Source organism: Eutrigla gurnardus, assembly GCF_963514095.1.
Source record: "Eutrigla gurnardus genome assembly, chromosome: 21".
In the NCBI taxonomy this organism is placed as follows: Eukaryota; Metazoa; Chordata; class Actinopteri; order Perciformes; family Triglidae; genus Eutrigla; species Eutrigla gurnardus.
The window spans coordinates 6,441,547-6,462,337 of NC_139932.1; the positions used below are offsets into that span (position 1 = coordinate 6,441,547).

At 41.0% G+C, this 20,791-nt stretch overlaps 1 protein-coding gene across 1 annotated transcript in view; it reads right to left on the reverse strand.

Annotated features, from left to right (window-relative positions):
• rassf3 (Ras association domain family member 3) overlaps positions 1 to 20,126 on the reverse strand; it is a 56,142-nt gene extending 36,016 nt beyond the window's left edge. Inside the window, exons 1-2 of the mRNA XM_084038950.1 lie at positions 19,534 to 20,126; positions 9,540 to 9,652 (exon numbers count right to left, since the gene is read on the reverse strand). Coding sequence (XP_083895076.1) covers positions 9,540 to 9,652; positions 19,534 to 20,077 — 657 coding nt within the window. The 5' untranslated portion in view covers positions 20,078 to 20,126. The remainder of the gene's footprint in view (positions 1 to 9,539; positions 9,653 to 19,533) is intronic.
• Between the last annotated feature and the right edge of the window lie 665 nt (positions 20,127 to 20,791).

A 20,791-nucleotide genomic window follows, 5' to 3' on the forward strand; every position in this document is an offset into this window, starting at 1 on the left:
CAAAGGCAAATATTAGTCAAAATGTTCAAATGACGCTCGTACAGTGAGCAGACACAGAGTGGCTGGCTTCACTGCTGACATTTGATATTCAAAGTCCCCAGAGGATGAACCCTTGGGCGATCCTCTTCATTTAGTCATGTTTTAACTTGTCCAGTTTGGTTTAAGCGTTCATGTAAACTGTAGTTCCACATCAGTATTTTACAACTTTTGCAGGTGTCACTTATTTGATACAACAATCAGAAATGGTTTTGCATTTCTGCACAGTAGTAAACGTGATACAGCAGCCAGCTCTAAATAAAGCACAGTGAGAAGGCAGCTATACCGCTGTAGGCCTGTAAAGCCGTGTGACTCTGCTGATACCACCCACTGTGATAAGCTGGCTGACATCAACAATACATTAAAGAGACCCACTGTGTGCTAATATCAGCCCCTGCATGCACAAGTCTGACCCTCAAATTCGCATTATAGCAAGTGATTTCAGACCGATGGGACTTTTATGAGCACGGGGTCATTCAGTGGAAATTGCCCTTTCATTAAAAAATATTATTTTTGCCGAATGCTGAATTAAATTACTTAAAATCCAACAGGAAGAGAGGAAGCAGCTGGCCTGAACTCAACACAGCAGCAGCACAATAACAGAATTGTGGGAGATACAGAGTCACCAGCCAATCACACACAGGGTTTAATTCAATTTAAAGACATTAATTGGCGTGATAAGATTTTCTTACCATGCCAACGCAATCTCTCTCCCTCCCTCTCACCGTCTCTCCTTCCACTACAGACTTAATCTGAGTAACAGTGACAGTCTTCATACAAATAAATACTATCTTATGAGCTTCATTGTTTTCATTCTACTCTCCGTCTGTTGTTTCAATCTGCCAGCGCGCGTTCAGCCGACGGCATATCAGCATTTTTTATTTAGCCGACAGTGAGAGGTCAGTGTGTCTCTGCTCTGTTTAAGCTGCATGAATGGTGACTGTGTGTCATTTACAGTGAGCTTCTACCCAGACCGGTTGGTATCTAAGGCTGAGATTGTGCGCCTGGATAAGAACAGGCTCCAAGATAAGAGCAAACAAACATACACTGTGTGCACACACACACACCGACAGAGGAGTCCGCTGCTGCATCCCACCCTGATACAGATCTAGTGTTTGCCTTCGAGCCTCCCACAAACTGAGCAGAACTATGACTTAGAATTTGCTTTTGCAGAGTTCCTTGCACACTAAACTAAATGGGGTTTTATTCTGTGATGAGTTTTCATAAATGTGGCCACAGACCTGCAGACTCGTACATAAACACACTCTTTCCTGCGTCAGGCCTTTAATTCACAACGTGCCCACATTTTCCCATCACTGAAAATTGAGGTTTTGGAAAAACAATCTGGGTGAATGTGAAAAGTGTTGTAGATTGGAGAAAGAAACCCATGCTTTAAGAAATACTCTTAGGAATAAGTGTTGAAAAGTGTACTAAAAGCAGTCCTTGGTCTTAGAAGGAACCCGCTTCAGAAGAAATTGTTCTTCAAGGGTTATTGAAAGCAAAGGTCTTCCCAGCCCACATACTTTGGCTTAAGGTGTGCTCACTTTACGGGCAACAAAAGCAACAAAGCGGCCAAGCATAGCCAACTGCACTGGCGGCGAGTTGCTGCTGAAGTGTTGCTCGAGTTGATGTAGTTATGTCGTTAAATAGCACTGGGAACTGGCTAGCAGCATCGTTTCAGATGGAACAGAACAGGGTAAAAGTAAAACAGATTATTGGTTGATGTTTCACTGCGTCATTGGTGCACTGAAAAAAGCATATAAAATATATAAAGGGTTCATTCTTGTTCGTATCCTTAGAAGATCGAAAGGTTCTGTATAGAACCCCAAGAGTGGGTTCTGGGTGGAACCATTATACCCTAGGAGGGTTCTCTGTAGAACTTCTCATATGGGTCTCTGGGTGGAACCTTTCCCAGATGGATGTAGGTATGACCCTCTAAAAGGATGGTTAAAACATGGAACCATTATGTTCTACCAGGAAGCAAAAATATCAGGACAAGCCAAAGAACCATATAGGGTTCTAGTTAGTCGAGTTGCCTTTATTTCTAAGATGGTGCAACTGTTAACCCTTGCAGTTATTTTTGAGTACTTCCCACTGACTGTTTATAAGAAGTGGACGTAGTCATGGAGACTTCACCCGTTGGGTTGTGGACTACAGTTTTGAAGCCTCAAGCATTTTGGCAATCGCCATCTTGGATATTTGCAGCCTGTGAAGGAAGTGACCATATTTGGACTGTGGAGGAGCAACGGGTGGAGCTGAGGCACACACAAGCAGCAGAGCTGCACCCCGAGCAGCAACCTTACTGGATCTGGATCCACCTGGATTCTGGTGTGAAGCAGCTAACGAATCTATCTTCATAATTCAACTCTACAGTGTTGAAGTCATCTGAGTAGCTAACTGCATTGGTAGCGTGGCCGCAGCGGTAGCAAGGACGCTGTAGTGACCTGCCAATCACAGATTAGCCCCGCCCTTAGACCATAAACTCATGTTTACAATGTTTACGACATACATCAAGTGAGAAGTAGTTTCTCATGGACTTCTATACGATCAGACTTCTTGTAGCGGAGTCACCCCCTGATGGCCAGCAGAGAGAATGCAAGTTTAAGGCGCTTCAGCATTGGCTTCACTTTTCAGAACAGGAGTTTGTTACCTGGGATTTTCACAGTGAAACACACTGAGAATACAAATGTTCTGCAACATGAAGGTTTACTGGACCGGCTCTGGCTTTTAATCCTGCTTCCTCAAAAACCAGCACCTGTTGTTTTCATTCACCTGGATTTAATAGTGTCACATGATTACACAACCATAAAAACAATATCCAGTTATTATTTCAACCCCAAAAAGCCTCCTCAGGGGCGTCGTGGGGCTCAGCTGGCGGTAACTCAGCTTAAAAAAAGCGTTGGCACTGCTGGCCATGCTGGGACATGTTAGGAGCCAAAAATGAAGGAAATCAATGGGGCTCGTCTGTTGGTGGGTCTCTAAGCCGGCGGCTGGTGTCCTGTTTCTGCAACAGGCAGCTGATGATGGGGGAGCTTTTGTCTGTCAGACTTGCATCTGACCGAGGAGTTAATCCTTCACAATCCACAAAGATTACAGTGTCATTCTGGCTGCTATAATTCATCTCTGTTACTGTCGTCGAGTCTCTTTGTCTCTCCGGGGCAGTTTATTTGACAATACAGGGGTTGGATAAAATCATTTTGATAACTCATCAGATGTTTCTTTGTGTCTTTGGCATTGAAAAGAAGCAGCAAAGGCCAGTTTCCCCAAAAATACACTCACATCACTCAGACCTTTTTGTTTCAAATCTATGTGGCTTTGGGGACATAAATCTTTGTGGTTGTCTGATGTTTATTCTTTTTATTCAAGCACAACTTATAAACTCAGCTCCTGCAGTCTGTCTGTGTTTGACATGTTCTTCTGTCTTTCACTATTGTTTTTCCTACCACATTGGAACATTTTTCCTCTTTCTAAGCAGTTTTAACGTTTTTGTACACTATTTTGGTAACCTAGCATACTAAATGTATTTTTCTCTCCGCATCCACTTCATTAAAGCTGATGCTTATTTACTGAGTGGATCATTTAAACTCAAGACAGCATGTTTTTTTTTGTGTGGCTGCACCATTTCATAAAATGGAAAATATCTGCAAAAATGCATTTTCCACAAACTCTAAAAGCTCTGTTTTTGGTCTCCACCAACTCCTGAGGGAGGTATCTGGCTCGTCTCGTCAAATTTTAACTTGTTACTGTGACTGATTCAGTTACTTTGTGCATACGTCTTGCCTGCAAAACTGACATATGCCTTTTATATAAACATGTTTTATCTGAACAAGTTTGATTTCCTTCGAGACTCAGGTAAACCTCCATGCTACTTGTGCTGCTTTAACACAATAGACGGCTGATTAGAGGACTGGAGGAAAGGGCAGATTAAGAGAGATATACAAGGAAGAGGAAGAGAGGGATGATAAGCAGATGTGATGATGTTTGTTTACAGGAAGAAGAGTATGGAACCAGATGTTAGATAGTGATGAGATACTTGAGGGACACCCAGACATTATTTCAAAAGTAGCTACACTGTGTTGTGATGGTCAGTGAGCATTAACATGGGAGACATTGGGGGTTTAGTGCCTTGCACAAGAGAACCTCAAGAGACCGGAACATTAAACAATCCTCTATCTGAACTTATTCTAAGGATTTTCCACCCAAAATGGTCTAAAGACTTTAATAACAACTCAAGACCATATTTTATGAGATAAATACAAACGGGACAGCACTTGACAGGTCATGTTACTTTGATGATGTTTTTATTATTTACATTTTTACTGCCTGATTTGAACGTCTTCCAGGCTCGAATCATCCAAGAAGAGACATCATTTTTAAATCATTTATTTAGTTCTTTTAGTTAAGGCAGCATCAATAAGCCAAATGAAAATAAATGGTTAATGAACAAACCCAGTGTGTAGCCTAATGCTCCTATCCCTATCATTACAACTGTTTTTTATTGAGTGTTTAATCTTTGTCACCTTTTTTTATGAATTCCTCCGGGCTTCCCCTGGAAAACCTGTGTTTAATGTCTCGACGCTATGACTTGTGGGTAATTCCCTCAGGCAAAGTCTTCATTGGTGCCGACATGAGTTTGGTATCAATCTCCTTATGTTACTGTCAGCAAGAAAACCAATAAGCATATTTTCCCAAATATCAAAGTATTCCTTTTATATGCAGTCAAGAAAACATGATTCAGTAGCAGGCTTAAAAAACCTTGTGGGACAGTAAACTTTCTGACAGTGATTAATGCAGTGGCAATAAAACAGTGTGTGTGTGTGTGTGTGTGTGTGTGTGTGTGTGTGTGTGTGTGTGTGTGTGTGTGTGTGTGGTGTAAGGTTGTGTGGAGGTGAACCATCTAGAATAACACTGTTTGTGCACTTTTTAAACCTCCACATGATTCAGTGGCTGCAGTTGTTGGTTTTAGCCTGATTTAGGTGTGTGTGTGTGTGTGTGTGTGTGTGTGTGTGTGTGTGTGTGTGTGTGTGTGTGTGTGTGTGTGTGTGTGTGTGTGTGTGTGTTTCCTCTTGAGAAAGTTAAATCTGTTTGTGTCTGTTGTGCAACACATAAAACAAATACAAATATACAAATACAGGAAGTGATTAGAAAGAGAAACTGAGATCCTGTTTAATCACTTGAGTTAACTAACCGACTGTCTCTCTCTCTCTCTCTCTCTCTCTCTCTCTCTGTCTCTCTCTCTCTCTCTCTCTCATCAGTAAATCATGGCCGTCCAAAGGAAACTACCTCAGAATCCACTTTCTAAGAACTGAAGAACCATCTCAACACGTTCAAACAGGTTTGTTTGGGCCGATGAGCAGAATTCTTATGCAAACCTTATGCTCATGTGCAACTATATGTTGCCAAATAATAGTTTTAACTAAAACATCTCTACACCCATTTTGGGGTTTTCTTTGCTTTCTTAGATTAATTGTGAACGAATGTTGTTATAATTATGATTTTACAGGATAAAATGCATGATATTATTCAGAAATCAATGATCTAAATCCAAATTCAGGCATTAACATAAAACATAATGTTGACAGAAAGCACCATAAGCCCTTATCAGAGTATTCTTACTGAAAACAAGCCCACAAATCAGCTTTTAAAGACCCGTCAGTCCAACCCTCCTAAAGACAGGTGACCTAACAGCTGAGTCATAAACACAAAGTACAAAAGGCTGCAGCCACACGGTAGAGAAAAGTCCATCTTTAACACGAGAAAACAAGGCAGAAAGAAAGAAAGAAACCAGCACACAAAGAAGAGAAAAATGTTCCCACGCTGGAATATGTTTTCTCAACTTTTACAACAGTTTTCCTTCCTGCTGGTTTTGCTTGAGAGTGTGTATTGACTGTAGAACCCCCCCCCCCCCTCCCCCCCAACACGCCACTAACCAAGCCAATAGCTGTTAATGAGTAACCATAAAACCTCAAACACAAACATTCCTTCTTTATTTTCTAAATGTAATTTTCTCTCTGCTTTTCTTCCTAACGACTTTCAGTAAATCGTTAAAAAAGACTGTTTGCAGGATGTAAATCTGAGGAGTCACATGATCATTTAAGGGATAATAGCAAAAATGTTGTACTATTACTATGAGTTACCTCTTAAAACAGAGGTTCCCACATTTTTCAGAACATGAAACCTGTTGACGTCTTTTGAATTTTGTTTTAGTGGCGTTCAGCAGGGAAAGGTTCGTCAACGGCTTCGTTTAGCGACGCTAACATGATGCTATGTCAGACCTCACATCCATCCAAGTGTCATTCCTCAAATTAAAACGATTAACACATTATCCGATGACATAAATGGATTTGGGCCGGTTGGAGAGCAACAGGATGCTGCAGGAATGAGTCCTAAAACCTGGAGAGGAGTCAGTATGTTTACACTTCCTGTTCCCGCCTCAGAATCACAGGGTTTCTGAACGTGTGGTTAAAACAAGTTAAAGAGACATTTTGTTCTACGACGTAAACTACGTCATTAAATACCTCTCTGGTGAATTTTGAAGCATTTTTGTCTAAATGAGACGACTAAACGTCATGTGAAGTCATGTGACCGCGGTGTTGTTCCTTTACAGCCTTACGTTAGCTTTTAACTACGGGTGTTTGAATTTACATTAAAAAAAAATCATCAAAATCCTTTGTGAAAATTATCATAAATCTTTGTTATTTCTGCAATAATACAAACGCCTTCACAAGGTGTTTCTCCTTATATCACGTATCAGAGAAGAAACTCAGGAGATCTGAACCTTCACACCATCCTCTGATGATTTCCTGAAAAGCTCATTAATCTGACATCATCTATGTGACCCGTTGGTGTTAATGAGTCTCCATTAGAGCCACAGAGAAAACATTCCTCCCTCTCTGGACTCCATATTTACTCTCCCTCCCTTTGTTCTCGCTCCTCTCGCTCCGCCTGTGTTTGTCTTTCCCAGCGGACAGGAAGTGGACCCCATGACCATGTATTCTCCGTCAATCATTCACCGTCTCTCCCTTTGGCCGCACCAATCACATGGCAGGAGGAGGACTTATACTGTACCGGTGCTCAGGCTGTGGTTATATAGATATTAGCACGTTATCACTGGGAGTTTAATAACTTGTTAATCAATGCAGAAGTAAAGTTTCTACTGTTAGTTGTTAGTTAATTTCAGTTCAATTAAAATGAAAAACTGACATTTGGATTGGATATAATGACCCCAAAAAGAGTTTCCATAGTAACCGAGACATCACAAGATGGATTTAAATGGATAAACAAGAATAAACAGATCTCTGCTGTCTAGATAAATAAAAGTGGGTCAGACTGACGAAATTAGTCCCGATTCTAAGGATTGGTGATGGTTTAGACACAAATAAACGGAAACACAACAACATAGTTCAGCAGTGCTTGTGTCCATCTTTAGTCCAGCTGATTGAATTGAGTGCTGATTATATTAGTCAGTCAGTACTTGTGATTAAATAAAGAGTCTGAGGTCCGTCTCTCCTGAAACGAGGTCTGACGTCAGACTTCAGTTATATCTAAGTGTGTCTCTGGTGGCGTTGTGTTGTTGTAGACCAGGTTGTTGTGTATACAGAACAACATGGAGGAGCATTCACATCCAGTTACACTGACATTGTGTGTTTAGTGGGTCACTCTGGCGATATGACAAGCGTGAGTGATGAAGCATGAAGTTGTTCAATTTCCTCGAACCAATAAAGTACGTTCACACATTTGTTTTCACACCCACGCTCAAAGAATACATACTGTACATGTCCTCCAGCTGAAACACACACACACACACACACACACACACACACACACACACACACACACACACACACACACACACACACACACACACACACACACTGACCCAACTGCATCCAGCTGTAAACACACAATAAGTGTATTTTTATAAAATAACTGACTCAACCTAAAAAAAACCACAGCACCAAACTCAGCATCAGTGTGTGTGTGTGTGTGTGTGTGTACGTCCTCACAAGTGTGGTGATTCAAATAGTTTCTGAGATCGTGTTACACTCACACTCCAACACGAACACACACACACACAATCAGAGATACAGCTGTGTAATATAATACAGAGCTGTCCTCTTAAGAATTACACACACTCTCTCACACACACACACACACACACACACACACACACACACACACACACACACACACACACACACACACACACACACACACACACACACACACACACACACACACACACACACAGGCCATTCTTGGTGAGTGATGCATTGTGGGTGTGCGTGTATATCGACAATGTTTTATCAAAGCAGAATGGACTCTGAGACACATTTTATCATCTTACTATCTCACATTCGTCACATAATGATTTATTTGACTGTTTTCATTTAATGAGCTGATTATTTTACAGATTCATTACTAAATATTCCTCGTTTGGTCTCTGAAATGCCAGAAAAGAATGAAATATCTGTCTGAATGTTCAGTGTAAAACCCAAGAAGTATTGATTTACCGTCACATCAGAAGAATAAAAGGAACACTTCTTGCTGTCACTTCACACACATCGTCATATGTAATCAGTTTATATACTTTTATATGATGTTCATGGAATTGTCATTTTGTTCCTTTTGACATTTTTCTTACTCTTTCTTGTTTCCAGTGTTGCAGAAAAGCACAAAGGGATTACATTATTACTCTGAAGCTGACACCGGGAAATACTAAACAGTTATTCTAATCATTTTGGCAGCACATCGCTTTTATGTTGGCCAAGGATGACCAGACTTCACCAGCAGCACTGGACTACATCGCCTTCTTGTGGTGATGCGCTGTACTACATCAATACCTCTGGAGTTTTTCCAAAACAAACGGGAGAGAATTCAATTTAAGCTGATCGTGAATCAGGTTTAGCCATAAATACAGAGAAACACAAAGACTGATGCTGACCCAACATTCATGCATGGTCTTATAATATAATTCACTATTATAGTTTATATATAAAAAGTTAGTTTTGACAACAACTGATTCCGAGCTCAAGAATTCAATGAAGCAACATGGATGTCCTTTAAGTGCTCAGAGAGAAACAAAAAAAAAAAAAGGGTGTGAACAATCATCTGCTGAGGAAGATCATGCAATATGATTGAAAGCTCCGGACAAGACCCAACTGGACCTTGTGGTCAAATACTATTTAAAGCAGACTATTACTCTGAAGTTTATGATTGTGGAAAAGGCTCTTAGACATAATTGAATGCATCACCGGACACTAAATAAATAGATATATATAGTTCAAGTGGAGTGTAATACTTTGACTGGATGATACAAAACAAGAGCTTTTTATTTTATTTTAATTTGACATGAGTTATATAACATTAATTCCTTCAATGGTAATGGCTTAGACCTTGATTTAAATAAAGGGAACCGGGTGCTTTATATAGGAGATAAAGAAAGAGGAAGTAAAGAGGATGCACACACACACACACACACACACAGTGCAGTGTGTACTCACGTGTGGCGGCGTGTTGTTGTTGTTGAGCTGGTCCTGACCGACGTGGGAAGCAGCAGGGTGACAGTCGAGTGACACCCGGTCCCGACAGGCGGCGTGACACGCGTACTTACAGCCTGGAGAGACACCAAACCAGCATTCAGTCAGTGATTGTGGAATAAATAGAGGGCTTGGAAAAGTCACATATGTGTGTGTGTGTGTGTGTGTGTGTGTGTGTGTGTGTGTGTGCGTGTGTGTGTGTGTAACGTATATGCAAATAGCACTCTGATAACAACAGCCAGTCAGTTGAGGTCAGAGATCACATTTGCATATAAAAAACAAAACCATGCAAATTCTGACATCAAAGCAAGGTCACGCAGTATTTGAGCTATAAAACATTAAACATTTTCAAAAAATGACTCCAAATAACTCCAATGGAGTTTTTTTCTCCTTCCAGAATTGATCAGTTTATCGCAAAGTTGGTTTTGACTTACAAGGAGTTTCCCTTGGTGTTGTGGAGCATAACGGTCACAGTAAACCGTGAGACGAATACATGTAAAATATCATTTAACAATAATAATTAATGCTCGGCAAAAATTCAATATAATAATGGATCGTCTTTCAATGGGATCATATTGTGGTATGATATCTGGTAATAATAATCACATACTCACTCAAAGTTATCACCATGTTATTTCATATAAACTGTTTATTTATTCAATTACAAGATATTTAATCAAACTGTAAAACTGAGTTTCTCCACAAGGAATCACACAGAAGCATCACTTTACATCTTTCTAGTTAGACGTGGAGTTTAAAGATGCTCAAATAAAAGATGATTTCCAGTCGTGTTTCTGCTCTCTGTGGAAACGATCGTAAACTGTATTAAAATGATTGTGATAAACAGGTTTGAATGTGACAAACTCACATCGACAACCTTCCAGAAAGCTTCCAGGCCAAAACGTGAAAGTGTGACAAACAAAACAATCAGACAACATGTATGTCAGACGATCAAACAACAACGTGAACACAGAGGAGTTTTTACACTGTAGTATCGCTACTTTTACTTGTACTTGTACACTGAAGATAAGAACATATCACAACATTCTAATATCACAATGATTTTGTCCATGTTGGGCACCCTTAGTTCCTTATTAATCATCAGTTAACTTCTAATGGACTATTACACACACACACACACACACACACACACACACACACAGTGAGAGAGTATATACGTTCCCTACCTGGCGACCTCTTTTTCACGTGCTGTCCGACTTTATCCGACAGTTTGCACATGGCCGCTCCCATCTCCCATCTTCACCTCACCCACAACTCAACACCCCCCCTCCCCTCCCTCACACACACACAGTAACACACGCACACACAGAAACACACACAGGAGCAATCACACTTTCTCCCTGCAGTCTTTTACAGTGTCGCTCGGCCGCGTTCAGCGTCCACCAGCCTCCAGGATCTCTCTGTCTCACTGCCTCGCTGTCTCTCTGCCTCCCTGTCTGTGTGTCGATGTGCTGAGTGGGTGATTTAACAGTCAAATGGAGGCCACAGTGTGGTGGACACACAGACGGGCAGCGAGGAGGGCTGCTGACTGCTGACTGCTGACTCAGTCATCAACTCTCTCTCCGCTCTGCTTCTCTCTGCTCACTTACGTAGCTTGTTATGACGAGCGTGTTTCCTGCTGTACCCCCCCCCCCCCCGTTCACCCTCTCATCCTTTTGACAATGAGCTTGATCCACCGAGGACGAGCCTTCTACATCCACCAATCCAAACATCCAGCCCATGATGCACACTGCATGGGTTTTTCATTTTCAGTGAAATATCTCAACATGATCACGTGGGTTTTAAAGTCTTCATTCAAGTCTTAAAGGAACAGGAAACAACATTCAGAGCATGAATGAAGCAGCAAACAGCTGGGAGCTGGATTACCTGAGTAATGCCTAATGCTTTCCCTCTGTGTGTGTTGTTGGCAGAGCTTCTCCTTGTTTACAGTGCATGTTACAGCTGATGATACCATCTGACCACAGGCTATAAGAAGTGGACGTAGTCATGGTAACCACATCCATTGAAGCCTCAAGCTCGACATCTCAAATTTTGCAACCAGTGAAGGAAGTGACCATATTTGGACTGAGGAGGAGCTGTCTCGTTATCTATCTCTCTTTCTGTCTCCCTCTGTCTCCCTGTCTCTCTGTCTGTCTCTCTCTGTCTCCCTCTTTGTCTGTCTCTCTGTCTGTCTCTCTCTGTCTCCCTTTGTCCGTCTGTCTGTCCATCTCTCTGTCTGTCTCCCTCTGTGCATCGCTCTCTCTATCTGTGTGTGTCTCTCTCTCTCTCTCTGTCTGTCTCCCTGCTGTCTCTGTGTCTCTCTATCTGCTGTCTCTCTCTCTCTGCTGTCTCTCTGTCTGTCTCTCTGCTGTCTCTCTGTCTGTCTCTCTGCTTTCTCTCTGCTGTCTCTCTGTCTGTCTCTCTGCTGTCTCTCTCTGTCTCCCTTTGTCCGTCTGTCTGTCTGTCTCCCTGCTGTCTCTGTGTCTCTCTATCTGCTGTCTCTCTCTCTCTGCTGTCTCTCTGTCTGTCTTTCTGCTGTCTCTCTCTGTCTGTCTCTCTGTCTGTCTCTCTGCTGTCTCTCTGCTGTCTCTCTCTGCTGTCTCTCTGCTGTCTCTCTCTGCTGTCTCTCTGCTGTCTGTCTCTCTGTCTGTCTCTCTGCTGTCTCTCTGCTGTCTCTCTCTGCTGTCTCTCTGCTGTCTGTCTCTCTGCTGTCTCTCTGCTGTCTCTCTGCTGTCTCTGCTGTCTGTCTCTCTGCTGTCTGTCTCTCTGTCTGTCTCTCTCTCTGCTGTCTCAGGGATAAAAGCTTTTCCCAGACGCCAACAATCGATCCGACTCAATCAGAGGAAAGTCAGACACACAAACTCTTGAACCATTCAGCTTTTACATAATGAGCAACAATTATGGCTCAGCATTTATATAAGGTCTAGTCTGTATGTACTGAGATATAGACTATATATACATACTATATATATATATTTACTATATTTGAGGGGGGTTATTTTATGTATTTTCATTGTCAGATTAAAATAAACAGAAATTGATGACATGTTGACAGCAAAATGTTTTGCTATGACTTAATATTCATTTTGTTATTGAAACACACACAAACATTCCATTTAAGTTTACCTGTAAAGTGACTTTCGTAATAATGTTTATGTGTAATGTTTATTATTAAATCTGAACCCTCTGTTAAATTTCAATACAAAGCTCATTTTAACATGATAATAACAATCTAAAACATTGTGATTTACAGACAAATGTACGTAAAAAACATGATATAATAGTTCATATTAGTTTATATTTTATGAAAGTTGGTACATAATATATACATAAAAAACAATAATTGCTAACAATGTGTAGCAGCAGCAGCAGCCTGTAAACCACCACACAGAGAGCTCTTATTGTTAAACTCAGCAGGATTTCAGCTCAGAGGTCAAAGGTCAGAAAGCACAAACCAGACGGTTGTTTTTAGCACAGGCGCTCTAATCAGGTCTGTGTGTGCAGAGAAGCACAATGAGCCTCCAGAGCTCCTCTAACACTCACCTGCTGAAACGCTCAGAGGTCAGAGGTCAAAGTCGGCGAGAACGCAGAAGGTATATTCAGCGTCTCGCTCGAAGAAAAAAGAAAGCTTGCAGATATTGTTGCTTATGTGTAATTTGGTGTTTTATGGATGCATTTCATTTGTTATGTGATGGAATAAAAAGTTGCAAATTCATAAAAAAGGGAGAAGTTTGAGATCATTAGCTGGAAATACTTCTACATTAGTCAGGAGACAAAGACAGGTGTGTGTGTGTGTGTGTGTGTGTGTGTGTGTGTGTGTGTGTGTGTGGACAGACAGGTGTCTGCTGAATAAAGCAGCCATCTGTTCTTTTCTGTTTCTTGATAATGTTTTTCTTTCTACATGTTTGGACGTGTGTTCGGGTCTTTTATCGTGTAATCAAACTTGAGAATGAAAAGAGTTATCATATTACTACTGTACAACACACACACACACACACACACACACACACACACACACACACACACGACAGTAAACAGTTTCATGTCTTGGTCTCTCCACTTATCAAAAATGAGCTGCTGATTAAAGGGAAGCTGGAAACACACTCGGACTCACCGGCGTTCCTCCACAGCAGACTGACCTCCACTCGTCCGGAGCGTCGCATCACTTTGGGAAAGCGATAGAAAAATCCTGACACTCTGTTCAAAGTTTTGCAAAACTTTTTAGCGAAGCCCATTTCTCTCTCTCTGTCACACACACACACACACACACACACACACGCTCTTCGTAATGTGTTTTAGAATCCAGACGTTTGATTGAAATCCAGAGACACAGATCCACCATCATCCTTCTCCGTCAACCATCGTGTCCCTCTGGCTCTGCCGGGTCCAGACTGGTCCCTCCCCCTCACACACACTGACCCCCGTTCCTGCCGGCCCTTGTTTGTTCAGTCGCTGTGGCAGTTTGGCTCCACAAGAGACAAGATACACTCATCTGTGGCAGCTGATGACACACACACACACACACACACACACACACACATACACACTGGGCAGCATCAGTATTTTGCACAATGGTTTAAAATGAGCCTCCGTCCTCCACAATAAACGACGCTGCAACGTGAAACTCTTCCTCTGCTGTGTTAACTTCACCGAGTACAAAAGGATGCTTCCTCCCTGCTTCAGTCTTATTTTCTGTTTTTTAACCAAAGACACAACATGGTTATTTTGACAACAAGCTCACGTTTGACATTAAACCAGGATATTTCATTTTGGGTCAATGATTCGACAGTAATTAAACATAGTCGCTTAAATCTCTTAAGAAACCACAGCTCTCACTTCCAAATCATCCCTCCAAAACATCAGCTGATGTCAGCGTTGTGAGCATGTTAGCATGCTGATATTATTATTTAGCTCAGAGCAAACATACACTTTGCTATTCTGAAAGCCACAAATATACAAGTCTGAGCTGCAGCCGGAGGAGTTTTATCCCACTGAGACCAGATGGAGATCAACTTAAACGACCTCTACCGCCTCACTGATGAACACACACACACACGCACACGCACACACACACACACACACACACACACACACACACACACACACACACACACACACACACACGTGCTGCAACGTTAAACCCACTCAGACAAAGCAGTCCGGATCTGTGTGGCAGGTTTCTGTTACTTCATCTGGATGAGAACGAGACAAAGAGACGAGAGGACGAGAGACCAGCAGGAAGAGTGGCAGAGAGAGAGAGAGAGAGAGAGAGAGAAGGGTTGGGGGGCGTATTCCAGTCTGACCCGGTTTGTCCTGAATACATTAATTTACTGTGATGAACTGGGGTTTCTCCAGTATCAGTATCCATTTAAGATAATTGTACTTTGAGTAAATGCAACTTTCTAGTATACATTTCAGAATATTGTACTTTCTATGGCTTCCATTACTTCACAAATAAAGGTTTTTGCAAAGAAAAAAAACATGAAAATGTAAGAATGCAGCTGAAACGCTAAGGGTCATTCCGTGTCATTTCATCAAATGCCTCCCACCTGACCATCTCAGAATGTCCTGAAAAAATTTGAGTACAAAGACACACTTGTTAATAGGACAAATCCAAAATATTAGGTCTCTACTGTCAACAGTTTTCTCATGAAACATCATTGAATGAAGGGTAGTTTAGACGTTTTTTGGCATCATACTCTGAAAAGCCATTTTTAAACAGCAATATCTGGAAAACTATCTCACCTGTGGCCTTCAAAATTTCTACAGTGTATATCTGTTACTAATAGCCTCCAGACATGAAATATCAGGGGTGTAGCTCTATGCTCACTATGAGGGATCACACATTTTTCATCTTTTAGATCCAATTCCTTCGTCACATTCATTAATTTGTCAGTCACTTTACAAATTGTCTAATGTACATCTCTGCTCTGTTGTGCTCATATTTTTTGATGGCATACATGCGCCCAGTTTCTGTAGAGGGAACGTCAATCCTTGCAATTCTATGCTGCAGTGGGACATTGCACATGTCTTCTCTTCTTGGCCAGTAGAAACTCTTGGCAGGGCCATGTGGGTGCATGAGCTGAATCAGTACATCTTCATCTGAAACATCTCTGATACTTCCTATCCACCATTTCTGATCACAACTCACAACTCACATATTGTCTCATAGTGAGCATAGAGACAAATTGTTATTCAATATCAACTTTGGAGACTTTTCTACTGTAATGTAAAATCTTTATGCTCAAATTAAGATTATTATTTGATTTGGTTGTGTAATTTATGTACTTAAAGTATGACAAAATGTACAGTCTTCAATATTATGCTATCATGTTTGTTCATGGTTTAAGACATTGAAAGCTGCTTTCAGCATGTTCAACTCACATTCAAGGACTTATTGCCTCTGTAACTACAACTGTGCTACATTTTAATGTTTTCATGAGGCTAAATTTATCAGTAGCATTTAGTCACATGTAAGTCTTTGGTAAATGGTAAAAAACACAATTGAATTGCCCTGCTGTGATGTTTACTAGTAGGCTGTTAGGACATGCAGTACCAAAACCAGCCACAAAACCCCCACCAATATCAGGATTTAAAAAAATTACTGCGACAAAATGAGGCAAAACACCCTCCCGATTTTTTAATAAGATTTTAACAAGAATATGATCTTTCAAAAAAAGTAAGTTTGGACCTGATACGTGTTGTCAGTTTTTTGGAATATGGCTCTGAATTTGGGCAAAGATGTGTTTACTTCCATTTTTGAGCCTTAATATCTGTGAAACTAATCATCTGAGAGAAACCATATTTTGTAGAATGTTTAAGCTAACACCAGAGATAGAGGCAGAAGTGATAGAAGTCTTTTATCTGCAAAAATGGGAGCTCAGCCACTCTTCAAATGTACTACTTTATTAAAAGTACCTACCATACTAGGTTATCATTGAGCTACACCCCTGATATTCCATGTCTGGAGGCTATTAGTAACAGATATACACTGTAGAAATTTTGAAGGCCACAGGTGAGATAGTTTTCCAGATATTGCTGTTTAAATATGGCTTTTCAGAGCATGATGCCAAAAACCGTCTAAACTACCCTTCATTCAATGATGTTTCATGAGAAAAGTATTGACAGTAGAGACCTAATATTTTGGATTTGTCCTAGTAACAAGTGTGTCTTTGTACTTTAATTTTTTCAGGACATTCTGAGATGGTCAGGTGGGAAGATTTTCAGAAATTTAATGAAATGACACGGAATGACCCATAAGTCAACTTGGCAGAAAATGTATCGGCAACTATTTGGATAATCGTGTCATTTTACAGCTTCTCAAATGTGAGGATTTGCTGATTTTTCTGTCAATAAATTCTGTAAAAGAAATGTGTAATTTTGTAAAATGTAATTTTATCTTCAGAACTTTTACAAAACCTAATATTAATAATAATAATAATTCAAATTAAATACACTTTCCTTTTTACTTAAATATCACAATTTTTACAGTTAATACTTAGACATCTGTCAAATAATATAAAAATATTGAATTGCATAGTTTGTCCACCAGAGACTGCTGACAACAACTGCAAAAAGTACATATCTTCTTTTAGTGAGATTATCATGCAAGGTGAAAATAAATCTTATTCGATGTAAATCTGGTGTGACATATGTAAAGTTTTGTAAACAAAAAAAGGAAGGTAGGTAGAATCTGTAAAGGCTTTATTAGCACTATGATACACTTAATTCACAGGGAAATAGAATATGTTTCTTCTAATTCATCAAAGCACAATAGAGCTTCTTACTGTCTGCACTCATCCTCATCCTAATTCATCCTAATTAATTAATTAATTAAATGTTTAAAAAAAAAACACAAATCCATGAATCCAGTGAAAGCCAGAATGGACTGTATATTTTAAATCAACCAAAAGATCTTTATACTGTAAACTGAATGTGTTGGACCTGCTTGCATGCAGAAATTAATTTTTAAAAGAATAACTGAACTGCTGTGGCTCTCCGGACTTATAGGTGACTGTTTTGTGTGTGTTAATAAGTGAACGAGTGTCCTGCAGAGACACAGAGGACGTTAGAGACGACATGTCTCCTCTGGAAGTTTGCTCTCGTCTGAAACATGAGTTTTCCTTTCAGAACAGACGTGGTTGACATTGAGGCGGCGTGATGGACCTTTAACAGGCTTCCTGAGTGGCAATCAGCTGCATTTTAAAAGAGCCCACACACTGGATACATACACATAAAGTCCATCAGCTCTGCTGGGAAAACGGGAAGAGCTCGATGTGATGTAAACATAGAGAGGTTAAAAGGCCGAGTAAGAAGACACTTTGTTTTCCGTCTGGGTTTAATATTTCCTTTATGATAGGTTGCCGTATGTTTTAAATGAAATATTGCAGTCAATTAAGGTCATATTAGTTGGTCTATTGATCTGAATTTAAACCAACTAATGTTTATTGTTGGGATTACAAACAAAGAGGCTGCACATATTTGATCTTGACCTTGAAACAGCAGATTGACAAACAGACGCTGGACTATTTTTAAGATGTCTTAAGTTTGTTACCTAAAGTGAGCTAACAGTCACGTCACATCCAACTGAAGCGGTTAAAACTGATTTTACTGTTGTTTTATTCACAAATTCAACATTTCATTTGAATGATAACGATTGTTTTTTCTTCTCTGTCTCTCTTTAAAGCTGAAGTTTAGATTTCACACCATTTTTTCCAACAAGTTCTTCTGAAGTTTGCTAATAAAAGTTGGCATAATGGTCAACCACATCATTGTTGTTGTTTTGGTTACGTTGGTCGGAGAAAATATCAATCAATACTGTTCTTTTCAGCGATTGATGGTGAAAAAGCAGCTGTTAAATATTCAAAACCTTGTCAATACTAACAAAATGAACCTGGGCAGGCTTGAGGCACGAGAAAGGAGAGTCTGCTTCTGTTTCCTCTTTCCATTGTTCCTCAGAGAGAAGTGGACCAGGAGGAAGGTCCAGTTTGTACTCGCAGAGACCTGAACCGGTCCATCTGCATAACCGACTGCATTCCAGCTGCTGAGCTGCGTTTTAGAGCCCCGCCCACTCATGTCATCAAACATGTGGTGCTCCTGAAAAATCCCTTCTATCACTTCCCCATGTCTAATGCCTTGGACGTAGGATAGGGGATGAAACTGTGATCAACACAATCCCTCCGGAGACAAACATTAAACCTGCTCCTTTTGTTTGACCAACACTCCAAAACTCAAAGATAATATAAAACGTTAAAAAGCAGCAAAGCCTCACAATTAGAAAGCTGAAACAAGCAAATGTTTGACTCTTTTTTTCCCTTGATGTGACATAAACAGCATTTAGTCAGACGGACAGAGGGAAAGTTTAAAATATCGTATAATAACATTGGCTCCTACTTCTAACCTGAAAAGGTTAGAAGGTTAACTCTCTGCCAGGGTTGTAGAACTGAGGCCACCAACCAAACTCTGCAGTTTTTAAAGTATTTTAAGGAATCCACTTGTTGTCATTTTACTTTTTCATATTTCTTTATTTATTCAAAATGTTATTACCTTCATTGCGGTCGGTCCCTGATTATTCTGTTGTTGTTTGAACAGAATCTTTCATAAAAACCTGACATGTAATAATATGAGTCTCATCATGGATAAATATGTATAACGGGGTCAATATTAGATTCACCCTTGAAAATAATGTAATTGATTACTGATTAATTATCTAATTTGACAATATTACACTGGCTGCATGTGGGAGGGTCTAAAGATGATTTTTTTAGTTTGTTTTCTAAGAAAACTGGATTTGTTGTTCAATTGTGGCATGACAATGTTCAAATTGAAAGGCAGTGGATCTTAGATTTCCATTTAATCTGAACAGAGACACCATGAAGTTTAAATAAGTCTAGGGGGGTCCCTTATCTCAGAGTCCCCTCCCCCCCCCCTACACACGACCCATCACCTCCGGACTCACCTGCACAGGTGAGGCCATGCTGGAAGATGTAGTTGCAGCACACATCACACCAGGTGTCTCCGGCTCCGGGCTCAAAGCTGTGTCCCTCCCCGGACTCCTCTCTCACCCTGGGGTCCCTCTCTCCGGGGGAGAAGATGGTCCTCACATCGGGGGGTCTGAACCCTCGTTTCCGGCCCCGCGGTGGCCCTCCTCCGTGACCTTCCATCCCGTTCCCGACGGCTCCCCCCTCGCTGTGTCTCCTCCGGTGGCTCGGTGAACCCGCCGGTGAACCCCCCGGTGTTTTCCCCTCACTCCACGCCGCCTCCAGGCTCTCCAGACTGGCCGGAGGAGACGGGTTCAGCCGGACAGCTCTCACCACCGCGCCTTTGTTGGCCTTGGAGATCCGCATCTTAGCAACCGGCGGCGACCGAGTAGCCTCGGCCGCCTCGGTCCGCGTGCCCGGGGATTTGTTGATATGGACGGCCCGCACGGTCAGCGGAGAGTCGTCCGTGAGAGCGGAGCGCGTGGGGACGTATTTCCGACCCTGGTGAATGACGTTAAACATGTCGCACACTCCTCATAGTCCGCTACCTTCCAAGTCGGTCGAGGCGTATTAAAGCTACAGGTGAGACGTCATCGATGACACCGAGTGATGATCCGCGTCCTGATCCGCTCGTGTTTGTTGTCGGTAAGCCGGTTGAGGCAGTCCGAGGTGCAGGAGAACGGGTTGGGTCTCATTTCACTGAGACACCGAACAGCAGAGGCACATTCTGAAGGAGGACGAGCCGAACTCCGGTTACAAAAAGGCGAATCTGAAGATTATTTTAGTTGAGAAGCTTAATATACTTGAGAATTTAACTTTTAAAATCGTTGACTTTTTGGGACTGTCCTTCTCAATTCGGCATGCATTTCATCCATTACAAGACCAGATATGATTAAGTTTTAACTTTTGTTTTGGTGCCTACCTATTGCTTCCTTTGCGAAATAAGAAATAGCTTCACGCACAACAGTGAACACAATCATAAAGCTGAGATTTAATTCAAGCAAAGCGCTGAAGTTACTGTTTATATGCAGAATTCATTAAACAATATACGATTGTGTCACTTGGGGGCAGCATCGGGAAAGTTTTTAGATTAAAAAAAAAAAAGTTAAACAAGAAAAAGAAAAGAAAGTACATTTAAATGTGGATGGCGATTGCTCAACAATGGAGTTCCTCATTTGGCCACAGGGTGGTGTCGTTTTCAAACTAATTCTTTATTCATCAAAATCCAGTCTGGAA